Genomic DNA, 13,355 nt, shown 5'->3' with positions numbered 1-13,355 from the left:
TTTTATTAATTTTTAAAAATTTAATTTGAAAAGAATGCTGTTTATTATTATTATTTGAAACGTATTATTCGATAGTGTTGAATATGTATAGCTCTTGCCACAACCGTTGATTGAAAGAATTGGGAAGATACGCAACCTAATGGGCACATTTGTGACCAGGCTGATTTGATTATCCTTTACGTCTCAAGTGCTGTAAGGTGGAGCCTCTACTCGTTCTTAAAAAACACCTATTTCCTCTAATTCGGCTAGCGAAAGCATATCGAAGACGGTGTGGAACTGAAAGCGACAGTATTGCCGTATTAAAATGTGTAATATCTGGAATATGTTTGACGAAAATATCTTTGGATGAAAAATCCGCGTTTATGTATTGAAAATTTATTTGTGTTAAACATAGGATAAACAACAAAAATAAAAATTCTTTTCTATGTACTGAATATTTCGTATTATCGAAAAAATCGTTTAGTTGGCTTGGAAATGACGACTATTGACATTTACCATAATATTTTACATATGAAATAACAGAGATCTGCATTTCCAAGCCAACTCTGACGCCGTTCTTTGTTTAATCATATTTATATTAAATTGTTTAGTGATAGAAAATCCGTATTATTAATGTACTCTACCCAAAAATCCGTAAATCTACGGATTAATCCGTAGTTCTGGCAACACTGTCTCCGGCATCTGCCCACTGTGTCGACTGTTGTCTGAAAGCAGAACTACGGTACAGTATTCTTTATCCGTTGTGTATTCTTTATCTCAGCGCACAGCGGCGCTGAGTTAAATTAAATCTCGGACAGTTTGACTAGCGGCTACGGTATCGCCAGCTACATCTCGGACAGGTTTTGTGGTACGAAATCGCCCTTAAGGTTGCGCATCCTTCTTATTACTCCAATCACCACCGCTACCTATTTATTAGACAGCTAATCGACTCTCAATTATTTACTTGGAATTTATTTTGTATACCTACCTAGATATTCGCTTATCTTTTGTCATAAGTCGAATTCTGCACTCCCTTAAGCGCGACTACTCAAACACCAGTGCAGTCAACTGGCTGTCTAATTAATAGGCTGTGCTGTCGCAGGAACACGGGCAACATTTTTTCAATACTTAAGTATTACCAGTGTCTTGTATCTTTGGATTACGAGTTGTGTGGGAGAATCTATTGATATTCTATTATTAAATATCATTTACAGGTCTCTGTACCCTCTACCGGCCAACTGGCTATGGATCTCATGTGTGGAAATTGGGGTGCTCTGAGGTGCTCCGCGAATCGTTGGTTCGAATATATGGGTACGGCGGACGAGAAGAATAATCCTTTTGTTCCATTCCAAATTAATTACATCAATTCGACTAGTAGCAAAGTGGGAAATTACACCCCCCTGAATTTGGATATCACACCGTGTAATAAAGGATTGGACGTAAGTATTTCTATTTTTGGTATCTTAATATGTAAATATACATAATATTCTATACACGGTCGGCAACCTAGAGTTTTGTGTCGGTATTACAATATCTAGGAGTGAATTGCTATGGTGACTTTTATAAGTTGGAGACAGAAAAATGCGTTACAGTGCGACAGAAAAATTACATAACCACTTAAGAGTCCATTTCACTAGTCCGAAAAAGTGGCAAAATAAGCGTTCGGCATTTAATGTTTTATGTAAAACTGGCTAGGTATTTTTATACAAATGAAGAGGGAAATTAAAGATAAAGGATTATACTATATCCGTATTGTAGCACATTTTTAGACAACTTCTTTATTTTTAAGATTTTTGATGGTCGAACATCAACAAAATATTCCTTATGTTTGGACTAAATTTTCTCGAAAATAAAGACATCAATTTAACATTCCGTTACAATACGGACATAGATTGAAGTTTTGTGATTACAGTGATATTATAATTTATATGGTTTTGTAACAAATTGATCGCTATTTTATGGCAAATGTTGAAGCTCTGCAAACCTTAATCAAGCCTTAATCAAAGCACGTGTGTTTGGAATTTTGGGAGTGGCTTAACACGACAGGATCGGGCTAAGGCTTAGGCAGATTTCTGAATTATAATATATATTTCCTTCCGTGTGGCGGCAGTTGCGGAACTCGCTTTACCCGAACCCTGAGAGCGACCCTGTACAGCGTAATAGACTCTTAACGAGGGGTTTTATTTCATACTCTTGAGAAAATACTTGCTTATCTCACTTTGTTCAGTACATGTTATTGTACTGAACGAATTGACTAACTCTTCTTACACATGAAAATCGACCCACAGCCAGTCGTTGCCGTCCGTGTATATGTGCAAGTATTTTAACGAGTGGTAGGTCTGGAGGGAAAAACATTTTTTTCTCTTTGCTTTTTTTTATAAAAAAATAATTACATTTTGAAAATCGCCGTTATCAAAGTACCGTATGACGGCGTATGATCGAAAAAAAAAACAAAGATTAATGTGCGTAGCAAATAAGTCGAGTGCGTTTTATGGTGGATCAATACACCGTCAAAAAAATTTAGGAGAACAAACCTGCTGCATTAAATTGGTTTTTTTTAATTCCGGAGATATTTTTTTTTTCAATACAACAATAAGTATGCTTATTCGCAAGGATCCCCCTATTTGACAAAAATTAATAGACAGGCAATAAAATACACATTTATGGTATCGCATATGCGCAATATATTTCTTTCTAATTCTTCCACTTAAAAACTGCGCGAATACGATGCAGATAAGGGGGGGGGGTTAAAAGTGAATTTTATGTTCCTGTTTTTGAAACTGAAACTTTTTAAATAAGTTTTTGAAGTGAAAAACTTCTTTACTTGCGATGGGAGTAAAAATTCAAGGCCGCGACGCACGAGCTAGCGTCATGACACGCGTCACAAAAGTGGTAACGATCGAAAAAGGAGTAAGCCAATGAGGAAGTTGAGATTGGTCTTTGGAGCGTCGCAGCTCGGGCTCTATGTGGGCTAGGGGACTGCAACTCGGAATGTAGATGGAGCTCGAAGATCCCCATATTTTCGTGATATTTTGACGACGTTTCGTGCACTATGAAACCCCATCATCAATGGCGAAAAAATCCTCCGATTTAAATGAATTTTTGTATGCCGATAGATTGGGCCAAGGCCAACTTGGCCGTGTACGACACGTGTCACTGTGACAGTTAGTTTTAACGTAAGGAAAGTCAAAAGTTGATTTCGTCCGATCGCGACCAAATTTGGTGGGTAGGCTATGTGACCGACGCCGACGGTGCATACGGTTCCACACTGCAAAGTTGGATGTGGCGTTTCGTTTACATCTTTATCAGAGTGGAACTAAGAATTTAATATTGGAGAAAAATGTGGGTCGATTTCGGCATAATTGGGTACGGGCTACAGGATAACGCCCTGGACGTTTCGAACCGATCGATGTCTCTAAATGGACGAAATCATCATGATTTTTCTCTTAATTATGGTTCGATTGGAACCAAACTCGGCACGTGGACAAAGGTATCCGATTAGGGTCCTCAGACGGACAGACATTTTAATACAAATTTTGTGAAAGTGAATCAAATTATTTATTAATAGTTTTAAATTTATTACTTTTTCAACGTTTCAAATTACACGTATATATAACATATCCCTCAAATCCTTCAATTTAATACCTGTTAGTATGAAGTTTCACTTTAAATATACGCACATAGTGCACACACAATTTTTTTTCTTTTTAAGAGCAGTTGGAATAAATAATTAAATAATTAGAGTTTTGATAAGTTGAACTTGACCTTCACTAATCAGAATTCTTATACAGTGAAGGAAGTCTAGTAAATTCAAAGAATGTTCTTATTTTGAGCCATGACTTAACAAGTTTATCTCACTTTGTTCATTTCAGAACAAAGCAAATTCGATTTGTGTTCGACTTTTAGGATGTTTTCATTGTTATAAAGAAAAAACTTCTTTGAAGAGTAAATAAACTCGTTCAAGGTTGCTTTCTAATGAGCTTTAAAATAAAACTGATTATTTATTGAAGATGCATGGACCAGGCGCAACATTTTACTGGCTCTTGTTTCTGGATTAAGGCCAGCGCAAAACTGTTTTTGTTTTTTATAGGTTTTGGAAGGTGGGAGAGCTTAGAGTTGCTAATTTTACTTCGAAATATCACAAAAATATAATTGACTTAATTTCTAATAATAACTCTCTCAATATTTTTAAACAACTATGTATTTTGATTTAATATTTCGTTATCATAAGTGATTGAGAAGAAATATACATCAAATAGTCAAATACTATGTGTATTGTGCTATGTAACAATCTATATTCTGTCTATAACTATTATAACTTTAAGAGGTTAGTTTTGCTATTATTTTATTTGATTCTGATAGATTAAAATAATCTATTTTTAAATGGTATCGAAATCTGATGGTAACCTTGTCCTTAAAATGATAGAAAATTGAATAATCAATACTAGAAAAGAAAGAGATGTGGTATATGGCAACCATATGTCAATGAAGAAATGACAAAAAAACAAAAATCTCATGAATCAAATGTGCACGATCCATATGCGGCAAATGCAGATCCTATATTACCATGAACTGTATTCGAAAAAGTTACGTACATTCAAGGTTTGCAGTTTTGTTGCAAATAATTTATGTTTATTACTTTAGCTTCACATTTCAGTTGTTTGTACTTTTAATAATACGGTAAAATCATAAAATATATATGTTTTTAATTTCTATGGGTTTCTTAGCCAAGTTATACTTCTGTTGTCAAAAATTCTTAAAAAATGCGTTTTACTTTAATTTTGTGTCCGTTCTTATTAATTTGTTGAAAACTAATGAAATTGTTTGTTCACAAGTTTGAATATATTGTAAACAGTGTTAAAATAACAAGCTTTTTATAAAATTTCTTCATCATGTATTTTAAAATGAAAAAAAAATGGGGTCCGTCAGACCCCAGCACGCCATAAGAGTTACAAAAATTCACCACGCCAGTTGAGGGTTAAGGAACGTCAAAAGTTGATGTCGTCCGATCGCGAACAAATTTGGTGGGTAGTCTATGCGACCGACGCGACGGTGCATACGGTCCCACACTGCGAAATTGGATACGACGTTTCGTTTATATCTTTATCAGAGTGGGACTAAGGATTTGATATTGGAGAAAAATGTGGGTCGATTTCGGCATAATTGGGGACGGGCTACAGGATAACGCCCTGGACGTTTCGAACCGATGTCTCTAAATGGACGAAATCATCATGATTTTTCTCTTAATTATGGTTCGATTGGAACCAAACTCGGCACGTGGATAGAGGTACCCGATTAGGGTCCTCAGACGGACAGACATTTTAATACAAATTTTGTGAAAGTGAATCAAATTATTTATTAATAATTTTAAATTTATTACTTTTTCAACGTTTCAAATTACACGTTTTCAAACATATCCTTCAAATCCTTCAATTTAATAGCTGTTAGTAAGAAGTTTCACTTTAAATATACGCACATAGAGCACACACAATTTTTTTTCTTTTTAAGAGCAGTTGGAATAAATAATTAAATAATTAGAGTTTTGATAAGTTGAACTTGACCTTCACTAATCGGAATTGTTATACAGTGAAGGAAGTCTAGTAAATTCAAAGAATGTTCTTATTTTGAGCCATGACTTAACAAGTTTATCATTTCAGAACAAAGCAAATTCGATTTGTGTTCGACTTTTAGGATGTTTTCATCGTTATAAAGAAAAAACTTCTTTGAAGAGTAAATAAACTCGTTCAAGGTTGCTTTCTAATGAGCTTTAAAATAAAACTGATTATTTATTGAAGATGCATGGACCAGGCGCAACATTTTACTGGCTCTTGTTTCTGGATTAAGGCCAGCGCAAAACTGTTTTTGTTTTTTATAGGTTTTGGAAGGTGGGAGAGATCCGCGAATAGCTTAGAGTTGCTAATTTTACTTCGAAATATCACAAAAATATAATTGACTTAATTTCTAATAATAACTCTCTCAATATTTTTAAACAACTATGTATTTTGATTTAATATTTCGTTATAATAAGTGATTGAGAAGAAATATACATCAAATAGTCAAATACTATGTGTATTGTGCTATGTAACAATCTATATTCTGTCTTAAGTTATAATAGTTATAAACTTTAAGAGGTTAGTTTTGCTATTATTTTATTGCGAAATTATTTATGAGGAATAATAATAATAGCTCCCGTATATAGCGTTTGACGCCTTGGGAGTAGCAAGGTACAGCTTGCCATACTAGAGCCGTTCGGTATACAAGGAAGGTAATGTGGCTAGCACTACGCTTCAACCGCCTATTATTACCTCAGGATTGTAAATCCCAAGTACTCATTTAAGGCTGAGTCGACCTAGGTACCCAAACTATTTTTATTTTAATAAAAATAGTCGGCTGATGAGATGTCGGGTGTGGGATTTGAACCCACTACGTTGAGATTGGTAGACGAGAGCCTGTACCTCTACGCCACCGGGCACCTATTTATTTATTTATTTATAAGGAATAAAGAGTTTAAATTCTCTCACTTCAATGCTAATTAACTGAACTTGAAACATTTTTCTATTAAATTATATCTTTTCATTATTTATTCTTAAAAATTCCAAAGCATTTTTTTTTCAAAAAATTGTCTGTTTGTAAAGATCTGATAGATTAAAATAATCTATTTTTAAATGGTATCGAAATCTGATGGTAACCTTGTCCTTAAAATGATACACATGACTACATACGCATTCACTACAAAGGAGGTGGTTGTGATTTTCAGGTCAAAACTTAATTTTTACTCTCATTTTTTTTAATTAAAGTGAATTTTTCGCCAAAGGACGAAATTTTTAAACTTTACTTTTTGACAAAACACTACCATATGACAAACCTACCTGATGTATGATGGGGCTTAATGATATACCTACGTACACAAATTACATTTTAATATCCAGATAATTATATATTTGCATATTATGTGATATTAAAATGTTCAAAAAAATCATAAAAAGTAGTAGTATTATAAACTTTAGAGTATTTATGTTTATTTGATATATGAATACTAATGGTATATAAATTACAGAATAGAAAACTATTTTTTATTATGAATAATCATTAATCTATAGCTAATTATATTAACAATCTATATTCTGCTGAATTTGTAATCTTTATACCAGGTGGGTCTCTAAAGTGGCTCACGCCTATAACTTTTTTATTTTTTCAGAAAAAACAATGAGATTTGGTATGTTAGTATATGACATAAATTAGAATTGATTGACACACTTAATTGTTTTCGGTCACTTTCGGTCTCACCGGAAATGACTACAACTTTTGATTTTTAAATGGCACCATCGGTATTTTTTTATTTTATTCGATAGAAAATGACACCCTGAATGGAATGACATATCATATGTCAACTTTTGACATTTTCACATATGGTTTATTTGAAATTGTAACCTGCAGTTCCTAGCGATAATTTGAGTCGAAATACCAAGTCTGTGGTATCAAATTATTCGTAAAAAATGCTTTTTGCAAATATGCTATGAGCCACCCTCGTTCCATTTGAAAAAAATGAGATATGATTAAAAATACGATTTGGGCATCTTTTAACCAGCCAGGACAAGACACTAAAAAAATTAGACGATCAATACAATTATTAGAATACTATTAATAGAATTATTAGAATACGTCAATCAATTCTAATTTATGTCATATACTAACATACCAAATTTCGTTTTTTTTATCTGAAAAAATAAAAAACTTATAGGGGGTGAGCCACTTTTGAGACGCACCCGATATAGTTGTTATATTCATTTTTATCAATATAGAACTACATAAACAGCAAATTATTTTAAAGATTGTATGTAATATTGAAATTCAAAAGTTTATAATTCAACATCAGATAAGCAGTGTTATTATAACGATTGGAAAACAAAAGAATAAAATTTTATATTTATTTTATAACTAGATACCAGATAATATAATCTAACAATAAAATATTAAAATATAATGCTTAAGCCACACACGTTTTTCAGATAAGTATTTTTATAGTGATAACTTAAGTTTCAATGTTATTGTTTGTACAAGCGTCAAATACGAATTAAGTTGTTGTCTAACACGAATTAAGTTGTTTTGATCATCTATTTTTTTATCATCTATGTTACCTAGTTAACTTATTCTTTATGCGACGTTTTATTTTTGTTTTTAATATTAAAAACTGTAAACAAAATTATTTTTAGTTTTTAGGTGATATTATTTTCTAATGTCGAATTTTATTGCAGACAAAATGCTGACTAATTTTACTATCATAAAAAAGAACATAAAACGTCAAATTTTCTAGTTAACCATTGTGTGATTTTAGTCAATGTATAAAAAAATAGTAGTATCGTACAATTGAAACTATGGCCTATCATTAAAAAAATATATTTGTAATTGTAATACTGACGGTGTTTTTTTTCAAATTTATATTTAAATTAAAATTATGCCTCTTAAAGAAAAGTGTTTTATATTATAAGCTGATTTTTTTTATATAAGGACTTAATTCTGATATAAAAATTTTCAGGCCAATACACCAGCTTGTAGTTGTGTCGACTGCGAAGCAAGCTGTCCTGTTCCCCCACCGCAGCCCCCTAAACCAGCCCCCTTTGTTATAGTTGGTTTTAATGGTTTGGCCTTTTTGATGACGGTAGTTTTTGTCATTGGATCTGTTCTTTTCTTGCTAGCGGTATTTTTCTGTTCATCTGGGGGTGGATTAGGTAAGTACTATCATTTGTGTAGTCCTGATTTTAAATTGTTTTTTTTTGGTTAAGCTATGTATTTTTACTACAAGTTTGAAGGTGTGTTTTGTTTAAAAAAATATTTTTCAAGTGCTTTCTGTGATACTGTGGATTTGTTAATATTAAACTATTATGTATAAAATATTCAAGATTATAACTTAATGTATTGCAAATAATTTTAACCCTAGTTTATTAAAAAAAGTGACAGATTATTAAAAACTAATAAAAAAATACCATTAATATATATTGAAATACAGCTTATAATAAATTTCAATAAACTGATTTTTTATATATTATACATATACTGTCTAATATTTAATAATTGTTTAAAGCACATCACCGGTTGTTATTAAATGTTTGTTAATTTTGTTACCACGCACTATGTATCACATTTCAATTGCTGTTAACTTTAATAACAAACAATTACACCTTTGTTTATTGTTTAGTTATTCTCCACATGTTAAATAAGATTATACGGGATTCTTCATGTACTAAAACCATTTAATAATAAATACTATCATTTCATTCCGTGTCAGTTCATAACATTCAAATAAAATAGACAAATAAATGTAAGTAGTATAGTCCATGAGTTGGGAACTGCTATTATCTATGAGGTTATAGTTCCAATTAATATTGTTTTAGAACAACTTATCCTTAATCAAATACGTCCTGAATCCAAATATAGTTCCCGTTTTCGACTACCACCCACCATTTTCGCTAAAGTCCACCTCTATATTTTTTTATAATATTATGGACATGAATTTATTTTGAAGAGGGTGAAAAGAATTATTTTATCTGTAAACAATAGTAGGTAAATAAAAATATCTCTACTTGGCGTTTGCTTGCCATTTATACTCTGAGGTATAACTCTCTCGTCCCCAAAACTTGCAGTACTGCGCCACATGCTTGCATTCTACTTCCCTGAAAATATATTCTCCATCTTAGTTATGTCTTGATGGAACTGTTCCTCGTGTTTGTCTGATACTGCTCCTAAATTTTCAGCTTATGCAATTACCTACAAAAAGGATCTTTATCATTTTTTACCTAGAATTAGTAGTTTTCGAGATGTTCCGCCTCGAAGATCTCTCAATCTTCTCTTGAAGTCAACGCTCCGAAGATAGATTTCATGAGCGTATCATTGATTGATAGGACAAATTATTTAATAAGAACTCAAAGTTAAAATTTAATATTTTTTGATTAATTCAAATTTCGTTTAAAAGATAGATCAACAGCTATAAAGTTTTGGAACTTTTGTTTGAATTTTGTCATATTTTATGATAATAAAAAACCGGGCAAACATTCTTTAGCCCAAAAATTTTCAGATTTTTACAAACTTATTCATATTTTCGCTAATAATAACTTATTTGTCAAGATTTAGGGAGTATTTCCCCAAAATGGGTGCGATAGAGGAATACTGAGGTCATATTTGGATTCAGGAGGTCATTTTACTTAAGAATCGACAAGGCAGATTTTCATGGAAACCTTTTTTTACTCTTACTTATAGGGCGACCCTCGTATGCTTGTGAAAGATTAATAATATAAACTGATAATATAATGTAACAATAATGATTAACTACGCAAATTTTCTGACAAGTAAAATGTATAGTCATAACTTAATTTCTCAAGTACTGTTTCTTATATACAAGAACTATAAACGTCAAGTTTTTTTTTGAATGTCGAATCTATTGATTATATGTTCTATTTATTTGATTTCTTTTCATGCGATATCATTGGCATCTCATTTGACATTATCATTGACATTTGACAGGCGCTCGGCTAATAGATGAAACAGAGTGTGACCGCGGTGTGTCAGATGTTGAATTGGAAAATAACGACGAAAACGTTAACTCCGAGTGTTGTCAAGGTACAGTCTGTGTATGTCAGCTTGGTATTGTGTCGAGACAGAGAGAATCCGTTTTTTTTTTGTGGGATACGGCATGACATTGACCTATTTGGCATATTATTCCATACTTATTTATTATTGGACTACAGTTACTTTAACATAAAATAAGCGCATCAATCAATAACAAACTCAGTATTATATATTATGTATACAAATACTGTCTACAAGGATACAGTTTTATTAAATTGTATACTGTATAGTAAATATGAACAGGACTTGTGTAGTAACTAGAATGATTATTATTTAAATTTGATTACAAACTTACTAAATACTGTAAACTTGGTGGCACTTCAGTTATAGCAGAAAAAAAGTATAGAAAATAATATTTAATTCTCTCTCTCCAAATCTTTGAAAAATCCTGTATACAGGTTGTCCCATTTTAGTTTAAATCATACGGTATCTCCGTTATTTTTCGAGAGAAGGGTGCGGTTTGCACAAACCAGTCCCACTTTTTTGTCAAACGGCAGATGCTGCAAACAAAATTTTCATAGCCCTCTTCGTTTCTGAGCTACAGAGGGTTTTGAAAATTTTGCAATATGGGACAACCCCCGTATCTTTGTTGTTGTGAAAGGTATCAAGAAGGTGAAAACTGTTTATTGTAGAACTTTTTACGGTAGAATTCATTAACTTAGTCTGTTATTCTACAAAAAGAATATTTTTGAAGATATGAACTAAAGTTATGTTTTCTTAAATGGAACACCCTGTATATTTATAAATTTTATGATCTGGTTTGCCATAAGCTTCTCAAAAATATATGTCACTCTCTATTTATTTTCAGTATTTACTGCAATATTTAAAAGTTTTCATTAAAAAATCATTTTTATTAGTAGGCCATGATTGATAATAAAAGAAACTAAAGAATTATTAAAAGTTTACTGCTATGTGTCTTTTGCTTTATTTTGGGAACCACTAATAAAAACTTTATATATCAAGGAAACTTAACTCTGTACCGCTATTTGTAAATTTTGAAATCTGTCGTACCATAACTTTTAGATATTCCTTTAGCTAATTTACATGAAATATACTTTCACCACCATGGGGCACCCCTCACAACTTTAAAAATATTAGAATTTTGTTAAATGACTCCCAAATCAATATATTGAGACCAATGGACTCATACGATGGCCTCCCTGATCCCTGGATTTGTTCGTTCTCGATTTCTGTATTTAGGGATTTTTGAAATACGAAATATATCGTGGCAACTACAACAATGTCAAAGACCTGGAAAATGCTATCAGGCAAGCTTTTAGATATTTGCAAATTCATCCCGTTATAAAAATGAAGAAAACTATATTCAGAGATTCAGTGGTTACAGTTTAAAAATAAAATACCTTTTTTATAGTCCCAAATAAAATTTTAATATGTGTATGTTAGGTTATGATTATTTTAGAAAATACCATTTTGATTTACCATTTTGATTTTTTGTTAACTATCACGGCCTACTAATAAGAAAATGATATCTTTTAAATATTGCAGTAAATATTGAAAATAAATATAGAGCGATATATATTTTTGGGAAGCTCATAGCAAGGCGGGTCATATGATTTATAAATACGCAGGGTGTTAAAAAAACATAACTTTAGTTGATATTTTTAAAAATATCTTTTTCGTAGAAAAAGTGACTACGTCACTGTATTCTACGTAAAAAGTTCTACCATAAACAGTTTTCACCTTCTCAATGTCTTTTCCAATAACGGAGATACAGGGGCTGTCCTAAATTGCAAAATTTTAGAAAAAACCCTGTAACTAATAAACGAAAAGAGCTATGAAAATTTTGGTTACAGTATGATCCGTTTGACAAAACTTTACGACGTTACTGGCATCTTCCGTTTGACATAAAAGTGGTACGTTTGTGCAAACCGCGTCCTCCTATCTTTACTAATAAAATGGGACACCTTGTACAGTGACAAATTTTACAGCTAAAAAATATTGAAGACGGATCATCTCTATCTACGTATGTGTATAAACGTATGCTTTAACGTGTTGTAAATGTGTTATATGCATTAAATGGACATACATAAGTGTTCGTACCGTATAGTTTGTATTATCTTTGAGTTAAACGTTACTTTGTACTTATTGATATATGTGTGCATTTTCATTCTTTTGGTTATGGTTTATTATATTTATAAATAATAAAACAGGTATTATAACTTCCTTTGCTATTATCAATTTAAAATAACACAGTGAATTAATGAGGTTGCATTTTTACAGTCCATACTCCAAGGACAAGGTAATGGCTCGTGATAAAAAAAATAGTAATTATTTTTTTTATAATTCTACTGTTTTTACAAACTTTCCCGTGTTTTAAATTTTACTGGCGGTCGTTCTTTTCGGTTTTATTTGTTTGTTGTTGCCAGGCCAACTTGAAAAATAATTAGGCAAAATAATTATCGCTCTGTATTTGATCCTAACTAGCGTTCATTTCCTGCATTCTGTATTTAATCATTATTTAACTAACTGATTGACATTTGGAGAGTAAGTTTTTTTTAACCAAGTCCGTCTCTTGCGAAATAGAAAATAATATTGATATGATTTTCGATAAATAATTTGTAGAACGCAAATACACCTGTGACCTGCTTAAACTTGGAAAGTACGTATTAATTTCTGAAAATGAAGAAAGTTGCGTTTGGAACCAATTTGAAAGGCTGAATTATATCAAATCATTTCTAGAATTTAAAATATTTCAATCACTTTGATTGAAAAATGGAATGTGGAGTCTGAAA

The 13,355-nt window shown here is 31.7% G+C and overlaps 1 protein-coding gene across 5 annotated transcripts in view; it reads left to right on the top strand.

Annotated features, from left to right (window-relative positions):
* Nucleotides 1–13,355, top strand: part of LOC115879391 (NPC intracellular cholesterol transporter 1) — an 81,588-nt gene that overhangs the window by 38,694 nt on the left and 29,539 nt on the right. For 3 of the 5 annotated variants that reach the window (XM_030896210.1, XM_030896207.1, XM_030896208.1), the window contains exons 4-6: nucleotides 1,194–1,418; nucleotides 8,516–8,708; nucleotides 10,498–10,593. In XM_030896210.1, coding sequence (XP_030752070.1) covers nucleotides 1,194–1,418; nucleotides 8,516–8,708; nucleotides 10,498–10,593 — 514 coding nt within the window. The remainder of the gene's footprint in view (nucleotides 1–1,193; nucleotides 1,419–8,515; nucleotides 8,709–10,497; nucleotides 10,594–13,355) is intronic. The other 2 variants (XM_030896211.1, XM_030896209.1) reach the window with 1 other exon arrangement.

Source organism: Sitophilus oryzae, unplaced genomic scaffold (assembly GCF_002938485.1).
Source record: "Sitophilus oryzae breed Bouriz unplaced genomic scaffold, Soryzae_2.0 scaffold_1576_pilon_pilon, whole genome shotgun sequence".
NCBI lineage: Eukaryota > Metazoa > Arthropoda > Insecta > Coleoptera > Curculionidae > Sitophilus > Sitophilus oryzae.
This window is presented reverse-complemented; position numbering and strand designations above follow the sequence as displayed.